This window comes from Gymnoscopelus braueri, assembly GCF_963280865.1.
Source record: "Gymnoscopelus braueri genome assembly, chromosome: 14".
Classification (NCBI taxonomy): domain Eukaryota; kingdom Metazoa; phylum Chordata; class Actinopteri; order Myctophiformes; family Myctophidae; genus Gymnoscopelus; species Gymnoscopelus braueri.
The window spans coordinates 34,269,384-34,283,243 of NC_137619.1; the positions used below are offsets into that span (position 1 = coordinate 34,269,384).

At 43.6% G+C, this 13,860-nt stretch overlaps 1 protein-coding gene across 2 annotated transcripts in view; it reads right to left on the bottom strand.

The window, feature by feature from the left end:
* ttc27 (tetratricopeptide repeat domain 27) overlaps positions 1-13,860 on the bottom strand; it is a 172,286-nt gene that overhangs the window by 112,333 nt on the left and 46,093 nt on the right. For both annotated transcript variants that reach the window (XM_080448617.1, XM_080448616.1), the window contains 3 exons: positions 10,734-10,898; positions 9,689-9,834; positions 2,575-2,687 (listed from right to left, as the gene is read on the bottom strand). In XM_080448617.1, coding sequence (XP_080304743.1) covers positions 2,575-2,687; positions 9,689-9,834; positions 10,734-10,898 — 424 coding nt within the window. The remainder of the gene's footprint in view (positions 1-2,574; positions 2,688-9,688; positions 9,835-10,733; positions 10,899-13,860) is intronic.

Genomic DNA, 13,860 nt, shown 5'->3' on the forward strand with positions numbered 1-13,860 from the left:
GGGTTTTATGACCTCAATTACACCCAAAAAAATCTGAACTTTGAACATTCAGTGGATTTTCTGTGGTCTGGGGTTTTCTGAATAATTAGGCTGAAAAGTAATCTGAGCTTGGCCCTTCGGCAGTGAGGTCACAGCCGATTAATCCCGCCCACTCTCCTCCTTGCCCCTCCCCTATCCTTTCCTTTGGGGGGGCGGAGCAGAGGCGATGATTGACAGGCAAAATCCCTCACCAGCGACACCCGCAGACAAAGATTTCTTTTTTCATTGCAGTTGAAAAGGCTTTAGAAATGAGAGAGAAAAACACCTGCCATGGATCAATGGAGTGGAATTATTTTTTGTTAAAACTTTCTATACACGTTTGAAGGACCATGACAAAGACTTTCAATGTGTGGTAAAACTGAACGTCATGAAACCTTTAAAACAAGCTTGTAAATACTGTGTTTTCACTTAATTCTGTACTTTAACTTGAATTCTTGTTGAAACAGACAGCATTCTGTTTTAGTAAGCTACAGAGGTGTACGGCTCCTGTAGTTCTACTATTTCGCTGATCAACGATGCTGCAGCAGTTCCTTTGATCGTTGTCTCACGACAAAATAAATGCGTTTGTGACCGTGATGTTTAATAAAAGCATACCCTATAATTTATTCACGCATGAGCAGTGCTGTGTCCAGTGTCCACTTGTGTTGTGGCGGGATCTCTTGGCGCCGATATCGCAGCAACAGAACCAACAGAACACATCTTTCTACATTTTTTAACTCAAATCTTTGCTTCTGGCGGTCCCTGACACAATAATTTGAGATAGGGGTCCGCGGCCAAATACATATAATTTTGGGGGTCCTTGACATTAAAAAGTTTGATAACCACTGATATAGCAACATACATTTTTCAGAAAACTGTTTAAAGACATTTATAGAATCATCATCATATATCATTTGTTGTACAATGAACAACAGCAATTGCCGATCTACAGGCTCACAATGCATCGTGGCATGTTATGAGCTTGTAGATCGTCTATTTTAGCTATTTTTAAGTTGATCTTTACACTATGGGTTGATTGTTACACTCTCAGAGTAAAATTAACACTAAGGATTTGACTGTAGTGTGTACACTGGTTTGAGTAGTTTTTGGTATAAAGGAGTGCCATTTGTTTCTTGATCTACTTCTAGCCCTGGTCTTGGGACCATTTATTAATTAAGGCCTTTACCAGACACTATTATCCAGAGCGAATTGCAAGTGCAAGATTAGAGTAAAAGGCATGAACACTAGTCTACAAAAGACAGGGTAAATGGTCACAGTAAGTAGAGGCCAAAGAAAAACAATTAAGAAACTAGGAAAACAGGTACACATCAAACCTTAAAAAACATATCTAAATACTGAATCAAGCAACTTAAAAACTGTATGTGGGGTGCTCACAAAAGCCTGAGTAGACGTTAAATTGATCCCAAACATGTTTGGAAGTGAAATATCCCTTTAACGCTGATTTAATTGAGTTGTTTGCTAGATCTAATGGATGCTGAAACTGCTAAAGGGAAAGTTATCCTTTTTTGTTTTGTTTTATATCTTCAAGGCCCTAGGGCCGGATTAGCAGGGCCGGATTAGCACTATGTGGTGCCCCAGGGCGACCTCGAGTTGAAGTGCCCCTCGCGCGCCCGCCCGCGAAGCTCGCGCGAAAAATTGGCGTATTTTGTTAGTTTCTTTTCGATTTCTGGTTACTTTATTTCGGTTTTAGGGTTAGGGTTATGTTATAGGGGTTTTTTTTTTGTTTTTTTTTGGGTGCCCCCATTGGCTGGTGCCCCAGGGCACTCGCCCCCAACGGCCTATGGGTAATCCGGCCCTGCCTAGGGATAATTTCTGTTGACATTTTAGAGAGATAAATCCGTTACTGTTCTCAAAAACCATCCAAAGTTCTCCAAGACGTTTCATTCATTTTCTACTTTTTCTATAGCTGTATTCTCCAAACCGGTAAAACTAGCCTATATCCCTAGGGTCCTGTTAAGAGTTTTGTGCAGTGCTATAGTACTCTAACTAGACACCCAGGATGAGGGCCTGTTAGTTTTGTGCAGCACTATAGTACTCTAACTCAGTGGTTCTCAACCTTTTCAGGCTGTGACCCCCAAAACAATCATTATGTGAACTGGAGACCCCCCAAAATAATCATAATTGAACTGGGAACCCCCCACCCTGACAAGCACTTGGAATTGTAGGAGTTGAGGCATTACATTTAGTTTGACTCGGTTCCACAGATAAATATTGTGAAAATAGCAGATCTACAAGCTCACAACGCCTCGCAACGCTTGTAGATCGTCTATTTTCAAAATTTGTGCCTCTTATATTATTTGAAAATTTGGCCAATGTTTGACTAGTTTTTATTGTATAGTTTGTTGATTACTTTTGATGTAGTAATTATTTTTTTAGGTATTAAAAAGGTCTTAAAAGTCCTTAAATTGTTACTTAACCGTCATCTGGGGACCCCCCAAAATCATGTGGGGACCCACAGGTTGAGAAACACTGCTCTAACTAGACACCCAGGATAAGGGCCTGTTATTGTTTTGTGCAGTATGATACTGCTCTTACCAGACACCCAGGATGAGGGCCTGCTCCTCGGCGCTGAGATCTGGCAGCAGGTACTGATCTGGCTCAGCAAGGTTGATCTGGTTCAGCACTGTTTCATCAGATAGTTCAAGGTCCTAGAAAAATAAAAAATCAGCACATACAGTAAATATACACATACAGTAGTACACACACACAGGCAGCCATAACCATTATGAATAAAGGGGAAAAAAACATGCGAGGTACTTCTCTTAGATGCTTTCACAACTCTAACTCTCTAATTAATCTACACCGTGGAGACTGGGGTTCGATTCCTCTGCGGTGCCTCTGGCTTAGCCATTAACATGATGCGGGCCATGTTGCAGGTGGGAAGCCGGCAGGGCAGGGTGACCTCTGTCGCTACACTAGCAACTCCTACAGTAAGGGTCCCGAAACTTTTCAGGCCGCGACCGCCCAGAATAATCATATTTGAACTGGGGACCTCCCAAAATAATCATATTTGAACTGGGGACCCCCCCCAAAAGATCATATTTGAACTGCCCCCCCACACACACTCTCACAAGCACTTGGAATTGTAGGAGTTGAGGTATTACATTTAGTTCGACTCGACTCCACAAAATAGCCGAACTACAAGCTCACAACGCAGGCACTGTTGCACGGATTTAATAAAACTGGGTGAAAGAGGTGAATCCTTTGCAGATGACGAATACACAATTGTTAATTTGTTCTTAGTGATTGAGTGGTGGACATCTAGGCAGAAACAGAATCATCAGTGTGGTACACTCAAATACTTGAAAAAGTCAGCAAGGTCGAAACATCTTATATTGCCGCTGTGCTGTGAATAAAATTGGAGCTTTTAAAGTGAGTTGCGAGCCCCCTTCTTGTTTTTCATGATTCTGTTTTTGCAGTTTGGCTCAGCACCAAGAAACAGAGGATATGCGTTATTTTTTCTTTGAACACTCAAATACCAAACAACTTTACTGTACTTTTCGTAACAAGCAGTGGTCCAGCTGAAACACAACCTCTGTTGCAGCCATTGCTTTGTCTCGTAAACAAGCAACAATGTCAAAATGGTGTGAACGTTGTGAAAAACCACTTGGCTAAAGTAAACGTGTGGGGGGACTTGACTGCCAAGAACACCCAAGGAAAGCGGTTTTAAAAGAGTAGGATTTCTGAATACTGTGGTGGTCTCCTACTACTTGAGTTAACAATAATTGACAAAGTAGCAGAAGGCCAGGCCTGGCAATCACCATACACGCATCCCTACGTTGTATGAATAGTGAAAATATCTGATCTACGAGTTCACAATGCGTCCCATGTGAGCTTGTAGATCAGCTATTTTCTTTTTTCTTTTCTTTTTGTGCCTATAATGATAAGCCCATAATAGAGCTGTCAGGTTATAAGTGGTTAAGTATACCTGAGTTAAGCAGATATGATCATACTCAAATACAGGCACGCACATACTTTACAAAGCCACGTGCACACACACACTAACACTGAAACAGCTGTGACACGTAGACATTAGACAATACATCGGCTCCTGTTTTAGCTTGTAATTCTCCCCGTCACTCTCTCTCTGATGTTCCTCCCCTAATCGTTTTACCTCCGACTGCTTTCATTCACCAGCTGATAAAAGAGGCAGCCATCTGTGGCAAATCGCAAATCTGGTGCTTAATCCCAAATTGTATTCTTTAAAACATGGAGTGCTTCTTCATCGGCATTTGACTGACTCAATCTCCCTTCCTCAATGGTGCGGAACAGAATAATGCTCTTCAATAGGGCAGGAAGGAAATATAGGTCTAGCCCACATTCAAAAGCGTTTCTTAATTCCTATAGTGACCTACTGATTGACACAATGCTTTGTCTGCAGCTCAAGACTGAAGAGTTTGGTGATTGATTAAAGGAGACAGGCAGCCAAGGTTGTTTGTCGATGGAGCCGTTTAAGCAGTTGTGCAGAGAATGCACAGATATTCTATTAGGAATGTGACATCTTCTGCAGCAAACTTGACCATGGACTCACTTTTGCAGTTTAAAAGTTAGACAACAATATTCAATAGAAGCTTTTAACAGAGGCCATTTTGATGGATAAACAATGTAATAACATTGTCTGTGTTTGTTTTGGGTGTACTACGTGCGCATGGATAACTCCTGTCAAGTTAAAGCTACAATCCGGGACTTATTTGAATGAATAAAATGTTATTTTAACCAATCTGTACAGAAGAGTATGTTAATGCAACTACTGTAGCACATCTGCAGTTGAAGACGGTCTCCCTACTCTTCCATTGAGAAATGTTGACCCTGGTGTCAGGTAGGACACGGTTGGTTGTCAATTTGAATATTATTGAAGATATTTGAAGCAGAAGGTGCACTTGATTGGACACTAGATGAGCCATCACTTAATTGTAGTTTGAATATAATTACCCCTCTTTGTCTGGAGAGGGAGACTAGGGACATAAAACGTACGGATTGTAGCTTTAACTTCACAGTGGCACACAAGCACCTAAATGAAATATACCCAATTAACATTACTACCCTCAGCTGTATTTACCTGTCAAATGGCTGCTGTGAAAAGTGTTAAATACAATTATTTCGTAAAAAAAAAATCCTTAAAAATCCATTAAGGAAGAAAAAAGACAGAAGCTGTGACAATATGGCTTAGCACTAGGAAAGACCATTTTGGATCAGGCCATTTTGGGTCCATCATTACACTCTCAGAGTTTAAATTAACACTTTACTGTTACTGTTTAGGAGCATAGTAAGTATTGCATTGACAGACAGTGTGCTGAGACTCCTGATTGCTCAAGGGTCTTTCCCTACCAAGTATCGATGGTGGTTTTTGATTGGCCAGCGAGGGAGAGCATCTGTGCCTTTCCTTCCTCCTCCTCTTCTCTCATTCTGTCCATTCCAGACAGGCAGCCACTGAGCTCTGGCTAATGACAGACTTGATTGAGCCCATTTACTCCCTCTCCTCCAGTAATGAGGGCATTAGTGGTCTGAGCAGAGCACAAGGAGCTGGGCTGGATCCCAGCCACGGCTCAGAGACGGAGCGAGAGAGAGAGAGAGAGTCATTGGCCGGAGGCCAGCAATGTTTTGGGAGGTTTTGGAACATATACAAGGGGAAGAGGCCCATTTCTGTGGAGATGAGAGTCCATTTCCTGAATAACTTTTGTCCTTGGGTTTGTCCCTTCAGGTTCTTCGGGTTGATTGGATTAGGGTTGAATACCATAAATCACAATCACCTTCAATGGAACCGCATTTACCATATACGGTGTATATATATGGTATAATGCTTTCAGACCTTCACGAATGGTGCTTCAAGACATACAGAAGAGGGAGGCAGCTTTAGCGTTTTTAGCATTATTCTTCATCGCAAGCCTGTAGACTGTCTCTGCAACAGTAGGAGTTAAGTCTACGCACAACAAAAATCACCGATTTTCAACGTAACAATGGCGAGTGACGCCATTGTGCGACAAAGTACTGTATAAATAATGAATCAATCTTCTCAGTGTGACGAAAACTACCCCCACCACATTATTTCTGCTGTATTAGTCAAGCAGAGCCCTCGCAGCACTATTCTCCATGGGCGTGAGTCTTTTCACCTTTCAGAATAGTGCACAACAAGAAACCTACCTTGCACAAGCTATAGCTAGTCAAAGGCAAGGAAACCATGTGATAGTGTGTGTGCATTACAGATAGAACTCCAACATGGAATTATGCCCTTATGATTCAATTCCACACTTCTGATAAGAGCAGCTTGGGGGACAAAGAAAATAGATGCACCATGGCTGGGATGATGATTGGAACCCCAAGGATATAAGCACAATTTGCACAATTTACACACACACACACACACACACACACACACACACACACACACAGCTGTCAAAAGGTTCAAAGGAGTCAGCAGAAGAGAGATTGAGCGCCCAGGGATCCAAAATAGACCCTCTGTAGGAGTAAAGCAGTCGAGGGATGAAAGTTATGACAGAAGAAAGGAAGACAAATCAGAGTTGGAGAAGATGTAAAAATAATAATAAAATAACTAAAGACACTTTTACTGTCCCTTCATCTCCCATAGTCACTCTTCACTTCCAACATCTGGAAAACTTGCTGTATGCTGGTATGCATTTGTGTCGTGTCTGTGTGTGTGTGTGTGTGTGTGTGTGTGTGTGTGTGTGTGTGTGTGTGTGTGTGTGTGTGTGTGTGTGTGTGTGTGTGTGTGTGTGTGTGTGTGTGTGTAAACACTTCTGACCTCCCTCTGACCCACACAGTACCATGGGGGACTCCTGGCACTAGTCCCCCTAATCGGTACTTCATCATGAGGGGGGTGACATGGGTTGCACTCCAGGGTGTGAGTTTAACAGCTGGGTTCTGTCTGCGGCACACTGCCAGCCATGTATGTGGCTGGTGCCGAATACAAGGTCTGATATAGTGGACACTGGACATATTAAATATTTGCACATAAAATGCCATATATCATCATAGAGAGCGACTGAAAAAAAAGGGGAAATAGGTGTCCTCTGGCTGTATCCTCTGGTTGTTTTGAGGGACCAGCCAGGGAATGGGGCGGAGTCCAGTTGAAAGCTCTATACTGTACATACAGCATGTACTGTACATACAGTACATAAATACATACCATAAGTACAGTAAAGTCAAACCAACAAAAAACACAATGTTGGGAGCAACAACAATCACAGGGACCACATGCTAAACAACAAATACTGTAAATTGCAATAGTGGATGTTATTCCAAGGTCAGTTCATCTTGACTGTTGTACAAGGAGTGGATCCACCCGAGAGCACAGGACCATAAAACTATCAAGAGGAATGATAGGTGTGAGAAGCGTTGCCACTTGCCATCTAATCCAACGCCACACTTCGGCCGGGGGGGAAGGGGGGGGGGGGGGGGGGGGAACTGGTCACGGTGAAAAACTGAGGCCAGGAGAGCATGGAATTATGGTCCCTAAGTGACAACCATATTCTCAGTCATGACCTTCATATCCGTCAAGTCACAGTTTTATAGGAAGGAAGGAAGGAAGGAGCGAGAGAAAGAAGCAAGTGCTTCCCATAGAGTTATAATATATCTAGAGAACGGACTGCCCTGCCCCCACCTATTAATTTCAATGAAGTTGCTCACCCAGTGCATGAAGCACCCAAAAGTACCCTCTTCTTCCACATTTGAGCACCACATTTTGGTGCTCAAATGCGGAAGACTTGAGCACCGAGCAGGAGCACTAGGGTTTTAAACGGTAGAAGCATGCGCGCAGGAGAGTTTTAAATGCGGAAGTCTTGCAATCCTAGATTTGACCACCAGGCGACGACGGCAGCTTCACCGTTCTACCGCGGTACTGGGGGGTTGGTGCTTCCTCCATTGTCCATGACGCTGATTCATATATAAAAAAAAGCAGTTAACAACTGTTTACAACGGCATACGTAGTTTATATGTGGCTGTGTAAACAAACCCCATCAAACAACCCAAGCCGTGCTTATGAAACCCAAACCTATATCATGAGCCCTAACACCAGTCCAGCACCACAGCAAGCTTGACTGTATGCCTGAACATGGTTTGTAATGCCGGGCTGACCGGCCTCGTTTAAACCATGCCGTGCTGTGCCAAATCGTGCGCAGCATGGAAGCACAATAGGACCTGTTATCAACCGCACCCCATCGTGCTCGGAATGGTTCACTGCTACTGTGGAAAACAGTGTGATGGTTCCTTTCATTTCTAAGTGTCCTTGAATCCCATGAATCAAGATAAAGACCACAGTTGATTAAAAAAAAGGGGGGATGTGTGGTCTTCCACCACAGAACTGAGGGGGCGCCGATGGCTTAGGGATTAAGGCGCATACCACATATATAGGCTCTAAAGCAGCCTCACAGCGAGTTGCGTGTTCGATTCCCGAGCTTGACGGCCTTTGCTGCATGTAACTCCCTGTCTCTCTCTCCCCGTTTCCTGTCCGTCTCTACTGTACTATCCAAAATAAAAGGCAGAAAAAGAACCACCCTGAGGTCACATGGCTGTGTGAACTCACAGCATGGCTCCATGACTCCTTGGATTTAGAACAAAGATGTAGAGAGGAAATGTGTCCTGAGTGCAGTCTCCTCTCCTCACATCAAGCCAGTCTACGGCTGAGGAGCCTCGGAGTGGAGAGCAGGTAGTGTGAGTGTGAGTGTGTCTGTGTCTGTGTCTGTGTCTGTGTCTGTGTGTGTGTGTCTGTGTGTCTGTGTGTCTGTGTGTGTGTGTGTGTGTGTGTGTGTGTGTGTTTGTGTTTCTATCAATGACAGTAAAATGTAGTGGTTACTATTGTCTACTTAAGAGTAAATGTACATAAAAGTTATATTATTATTATATACAGTATGGGAGTAATATTTTTGCATTAAAGTGTGTGTGTGCGTGCGTGCTTGCCTGCATGTGTGTGCGTGCGTTCATGCTTGTGTGCGTGCTGGCGAGATTCAGTCTCAGCTGAACGCAGGGCTAACAAACTCCACCTGACCTCACCGATAGACCCAAATAGACACTCAAGAATGCACAATAAAATCTCCTCCAGTAACATTTAACAGTGAGGAGGGAGAGTGAGATGGAGTCAAGTGAAGCGAATGGGAAGCTTCCACTGAGCCAAGGAATAAACTCCAGATACCACCAGGATGACACCAGGAGTCCAGGGGTGGACATCCCCCTCTGCTGATGACACTGGGTATTACAAATCATTTGCCCCCACTGCACTGGGAAGAATAGGACAAGTTGCCCCCAACCCTCTTCAAGCCCTTGGTCAGACCCAGAATATTGCTGATATGTTACTAAACATTCCATTGAAAAAAGAGAAAGAAATAGAGATAGAAAAGCAAAGAAAATAAACTGACAAAGGAATTGACCATATTCACACAGTGGCCATTTTGCTCTTAATTAATGGCTGAATTTGCATGGCGTAAAAAAAAATAATTGACCAATACCACTAAACATAATAAAATCCAAGCAGCCCCTCGTCTTCATTATCATGTAATAAACAAAACCTAAGTTAACCGCCTAGGGCAGACACTTTTGAGGGGCAGCTGTGAAACACAGTGAGCAAATTTGCCCTAGTATGACCATAGCGTTAAGTAAAAGGAAAATGAAGTGAATATAGTCCATTGAGATTAACTACCTTTGGCAGGCTGGCGACTGGGGTAGGGGCTGGGCTCAGTTCACCGTCAGATTCCTCCAGAACGGCAGAATCCTCCTTACGCTTGACTTCTAGGATGAGCTGCGCCAAAAAGGTCTGCTGGAACCGGGTCCGCTTCCCGAGGGCGCCTGATTGGTCCAAACAGCAACGGTTATCTTTCTCCCAAAATTACCATTTCATTTGGCATAGCGTGACAATTCTTGCTTACACACTTCATACTTTATGCAAATGAATGTGCAAAGCTAGCATCAACCCATCATGTAACAATTTTACCTTCTTCCCAATAACTGACCATATTCACACAGCGGCCATTTTGCTCTTACTACATAATATACAGGGGTGGCTGTGTGGGCAAAATGACAATTATTAGCTATTCCAAAAATACAGACACTTTAGAGCTCAGACGAACCAGTCATCTTAATTGAATTCCTTCTGGGTTTCTTCCAACCACAGTGGATACACAGTATGCTGCCTTCTCATTCCATAATTGGTGTAGTTATAGTTTTCTTATTATTTTTTTATTTGATCAACTGGTGGGAGTTTAGGTATTATACCAATTCCCCCAATCATTTATAGTTCTCGTCACTGCTAACCCCTACTCTTGGTATTGGGGAGCCATGTTTGTAGACGGCTGATAAGCATGGAGTTGCCAGCCACTTCTTTTCACCTGACATTTTGGAGTTTCTGCGGGAGGGCGTAACGCATGTAGAGGAACATGCTATGCCTCCAAATTCTTCTCCCTGCTGAACAGGCCAGACAAACCTGTAGGTGTCACTAATACAGACAACACCCTTCCATGCCAGCTTCTGACCTAGGAACATGGCTATTGGGAGTGCCCGGACAAGCTGGAAGCACCATGGAGATATTGAACCCCAGGCTCTACATTGGTGGGCAAGAACTTTCCCCCTGCATCAACCGGACGTGGGTAAACGTTTTTTAATTATGTCTATTGCCCATCTCTTCTAACCAATAAACAAGCAACCACCTGTCCTGGTCCAAGTAATGACAGTGAGGTAGTTCTACCTACCGGTCAGGTTCATCTCCAGTCCAGACAGCTCCTGAGCCTTCTGGATGTGTGTCTTGGCGTGCTGGTATTCATAGTAGGACAGGCGGACATACACACACTCCAGGTGGAACTGGATGGCCAGGTTCCTGTGGCATCTGTCTGAGAACAGAGTCTCACACTTCAGCACTGCGGGAGGAGAAAAGGGGTGAAGACTTGTCAATAATCTATGGCACTGAAGAATGCAGAGTCTGACTGAACTTGAACTAAATGTCCTTTTGTAGACATTCAGGAACCTGGACTAGACGCTTGAGCTGCAATGCAGGGAAGGTTTCACTTTATGTCCCATTTTCACAGTGCATTACATTTAATTAAAAAATATATATAATTTCAAATAGACAAATAATAATTAAGACAATTAGCACTCTCTGGATCCTTTCAGCTGTATTATCTTGGTTGTCCTGCCAGCACTGTACGTAACCCGACTTCCTCTGCACTCCCCCCTGCAACAAAACAGCACAAACCACAGCGCCCTACCCTAGAATCCTACAGAACAGAGACCTTGACCGCAACACATTAAAAAGACAAGTAGATCTGAGATATGGAGGCGGCTACAGAAAGTGTAGTCTCCTATCATCTCTTGCTTAGCCTCCATCCCCACCCCACAATCTCAGTATTAGTCTGGTCTCGTCGCATGTTGTGGAGAGATAGTCCCTGGCTGAAAACAGGAGAAAAGAGAATGTGTATAATTCATGACAAGGAGTCATACACTCTCAACAGTCCCCCCTCCAATTCAACATTTATGAAAAATCTGTGGTCAGGGACTGATGGGGGGCCCTGTGCGCACTAGGTGACAGAGATTTACTCGTAATGCCTCTGTGTCACCTTCACCAAGCATGATTTCATGCCAGAGGAAAATTAGCTTCCTGCTGTTTTTTGACACGCGCACCGTGAAAGACGGAGGAAACACATTTTTCCACACACAAAAAATTAAGTACCATCAAAACCCCTTCCCCCGAGTGGAAATACACCCTGATAGCATGTACCCTGACAATAGTGAAAAGAATGAGTTGGGCTAGAGCAAAGGGAAGAAGAGCAGGGTGTCAGAGTGAGAGGTGCGAGACATTATCCAAAGTCACCTCGCAGGATGTAATGTGGACAGACAAACAAAACAGTGGCGTAGCCCCACACACCAGCGATGCGTGTCAGATTCAATTCCACTGCACCACCATGAGCTCAACACAGAGCCTTTCGCTCCTTACAGAGCACCGTGTTTGAGTCACCGTGGCACATGGCAGCAAATTAAAATGTTTTTGCATTGCTATAATGCTATTACACCGTGATACCTTTACGGCAACGCCTTCATGAGGTTTGCTGTCTTGAGTATTGTTGAATGATCGATATCAACTTGTATTCCCATTCTGTGCCAGTGCTGTGCTCTGATGAAAACAAGCTAATACACATGCCGGGGATGGAAATAAGACTCAAAGTCAATGCGTCGTCATGTTTTATTCATATCGCCCTTTGTCAACTCGAAAACACCGCTGGCTCCTACCTCGACCAGTGTTACTGACAGTTGCAGAGGAAAAATGGGATTGTACCAACAGAAGAAAAAGTTTAAATTAAAAACTTCTCCCATATCTGCATGGCTGATACAACAGTGCACTCGCCTTTCTCCTCATCTCCATAGAAAGAGGAGTATGCGGTCCTTTTCGCATTGGCTGCTGGTCTGGAATATGGATTGGGTTTGTTGTTATTATCCACCGCTTGCAAGGTCCTCCCACCCTTCACACTCTGTTAACCATCGCACAACAAAACACATTCACAACCCCCCCACCCACCCACACACACACCAAGAGTACTCTCAAACATGTTCCAATGCTCTTGATAAGGTCGATAATAATTAAAAACCAACCTTAAATGTTCGCTAATAACGACCCCACTGGCAGGTCCAAAACAATGAGAACGAAAATTGGCTCTTGAGTATGGGGGCCGTGAGGGTGTAAATTAGCTATTCTGTAGAAAAATACTGACTAAACCAATTAATCAAACACTATTATTCTGCTAAACATAAACAATGGATAATAAACTGATTGCATTTCTCCAGCGGAATGTGTGCCAGAGCCACAGTTAATGAAAGTAAGTAGGAAGTCCCTCCAAGTGGAATAGTAGGAAAATGGGGGGGAAAGCATCAATTTCTCTGGAGTAATCTCCTCACAGCTAGCAAAGCACCGCAGGTCTGCGTGTGTGGGAGGAGCCAGGGGGAACCTTTTGGCACGCAATCTGTCAACGCTGAGAGGTGTTAAACACACGAGAGCCACCCTCAGACACCTGTGTGTGTGTGTGTGTGTGTGTGTGTGTGTGTGTGTGTGTGTGTGTGTGTGTGTGTGTGTGTGTGTGTGTGTGTGTGTGTGCTCGCGTGCGGCACCTGCATTAGGAGGTGTTGCATGTTTTATGTCCTCTCAACCATCACCAGGGAACAAAGTGCAATCAACTGTTTAGCAGTACAATACAATAGTACAATGTTTCCCTTATAATTGTACAGGCATGGTGGGCGCGCCAGGTCAACGAGAGCCCCCACCAGGCCTTGTCGGACGTTCTGTTGAATATCCCAGTGATCTTACCATGTAGAGACTTTGGCTAATCGACAGTAAAGTCAGGCAAGTTTTATGGAGATCGGAAATGTATGAAAAAATTGCATAAAACAATATGCAAATTGGGCACTAAACCAGACATGGAAGTCAAAAACACATATTTTGAGAAAAGTAGTTGAATTTTGTATCGAAAAGAATCAACTCTTAAGGTGTCATTCTGTGGTAGTCATAGCTTGGCAGAGCCCACAGAACACTTGGCAGTATAGTCCTAATATTAAAAAAAAGTAATTGGTAAATGTATCGGTGTGGTGTGTAGTATTTATATTACCTCCACCGAGGTGGTAATGTTTTCTACAGTATGTCTGTCTATTATCTTAAGCAGTTGTGAACGGATTTATGCAAAACTTGGTCCTGGGCCAAGGAAGAAATTATGATCTTTTCACGCTGATTAGTCAAAAGCACACTGTGTCCCTCACTCGTCGAACTCGAGGGGACACAATGTTCTAACAAAGAAGTAGCCTAATTATCTTGGTTTTATTTTTTGTGCTTATTTTCCT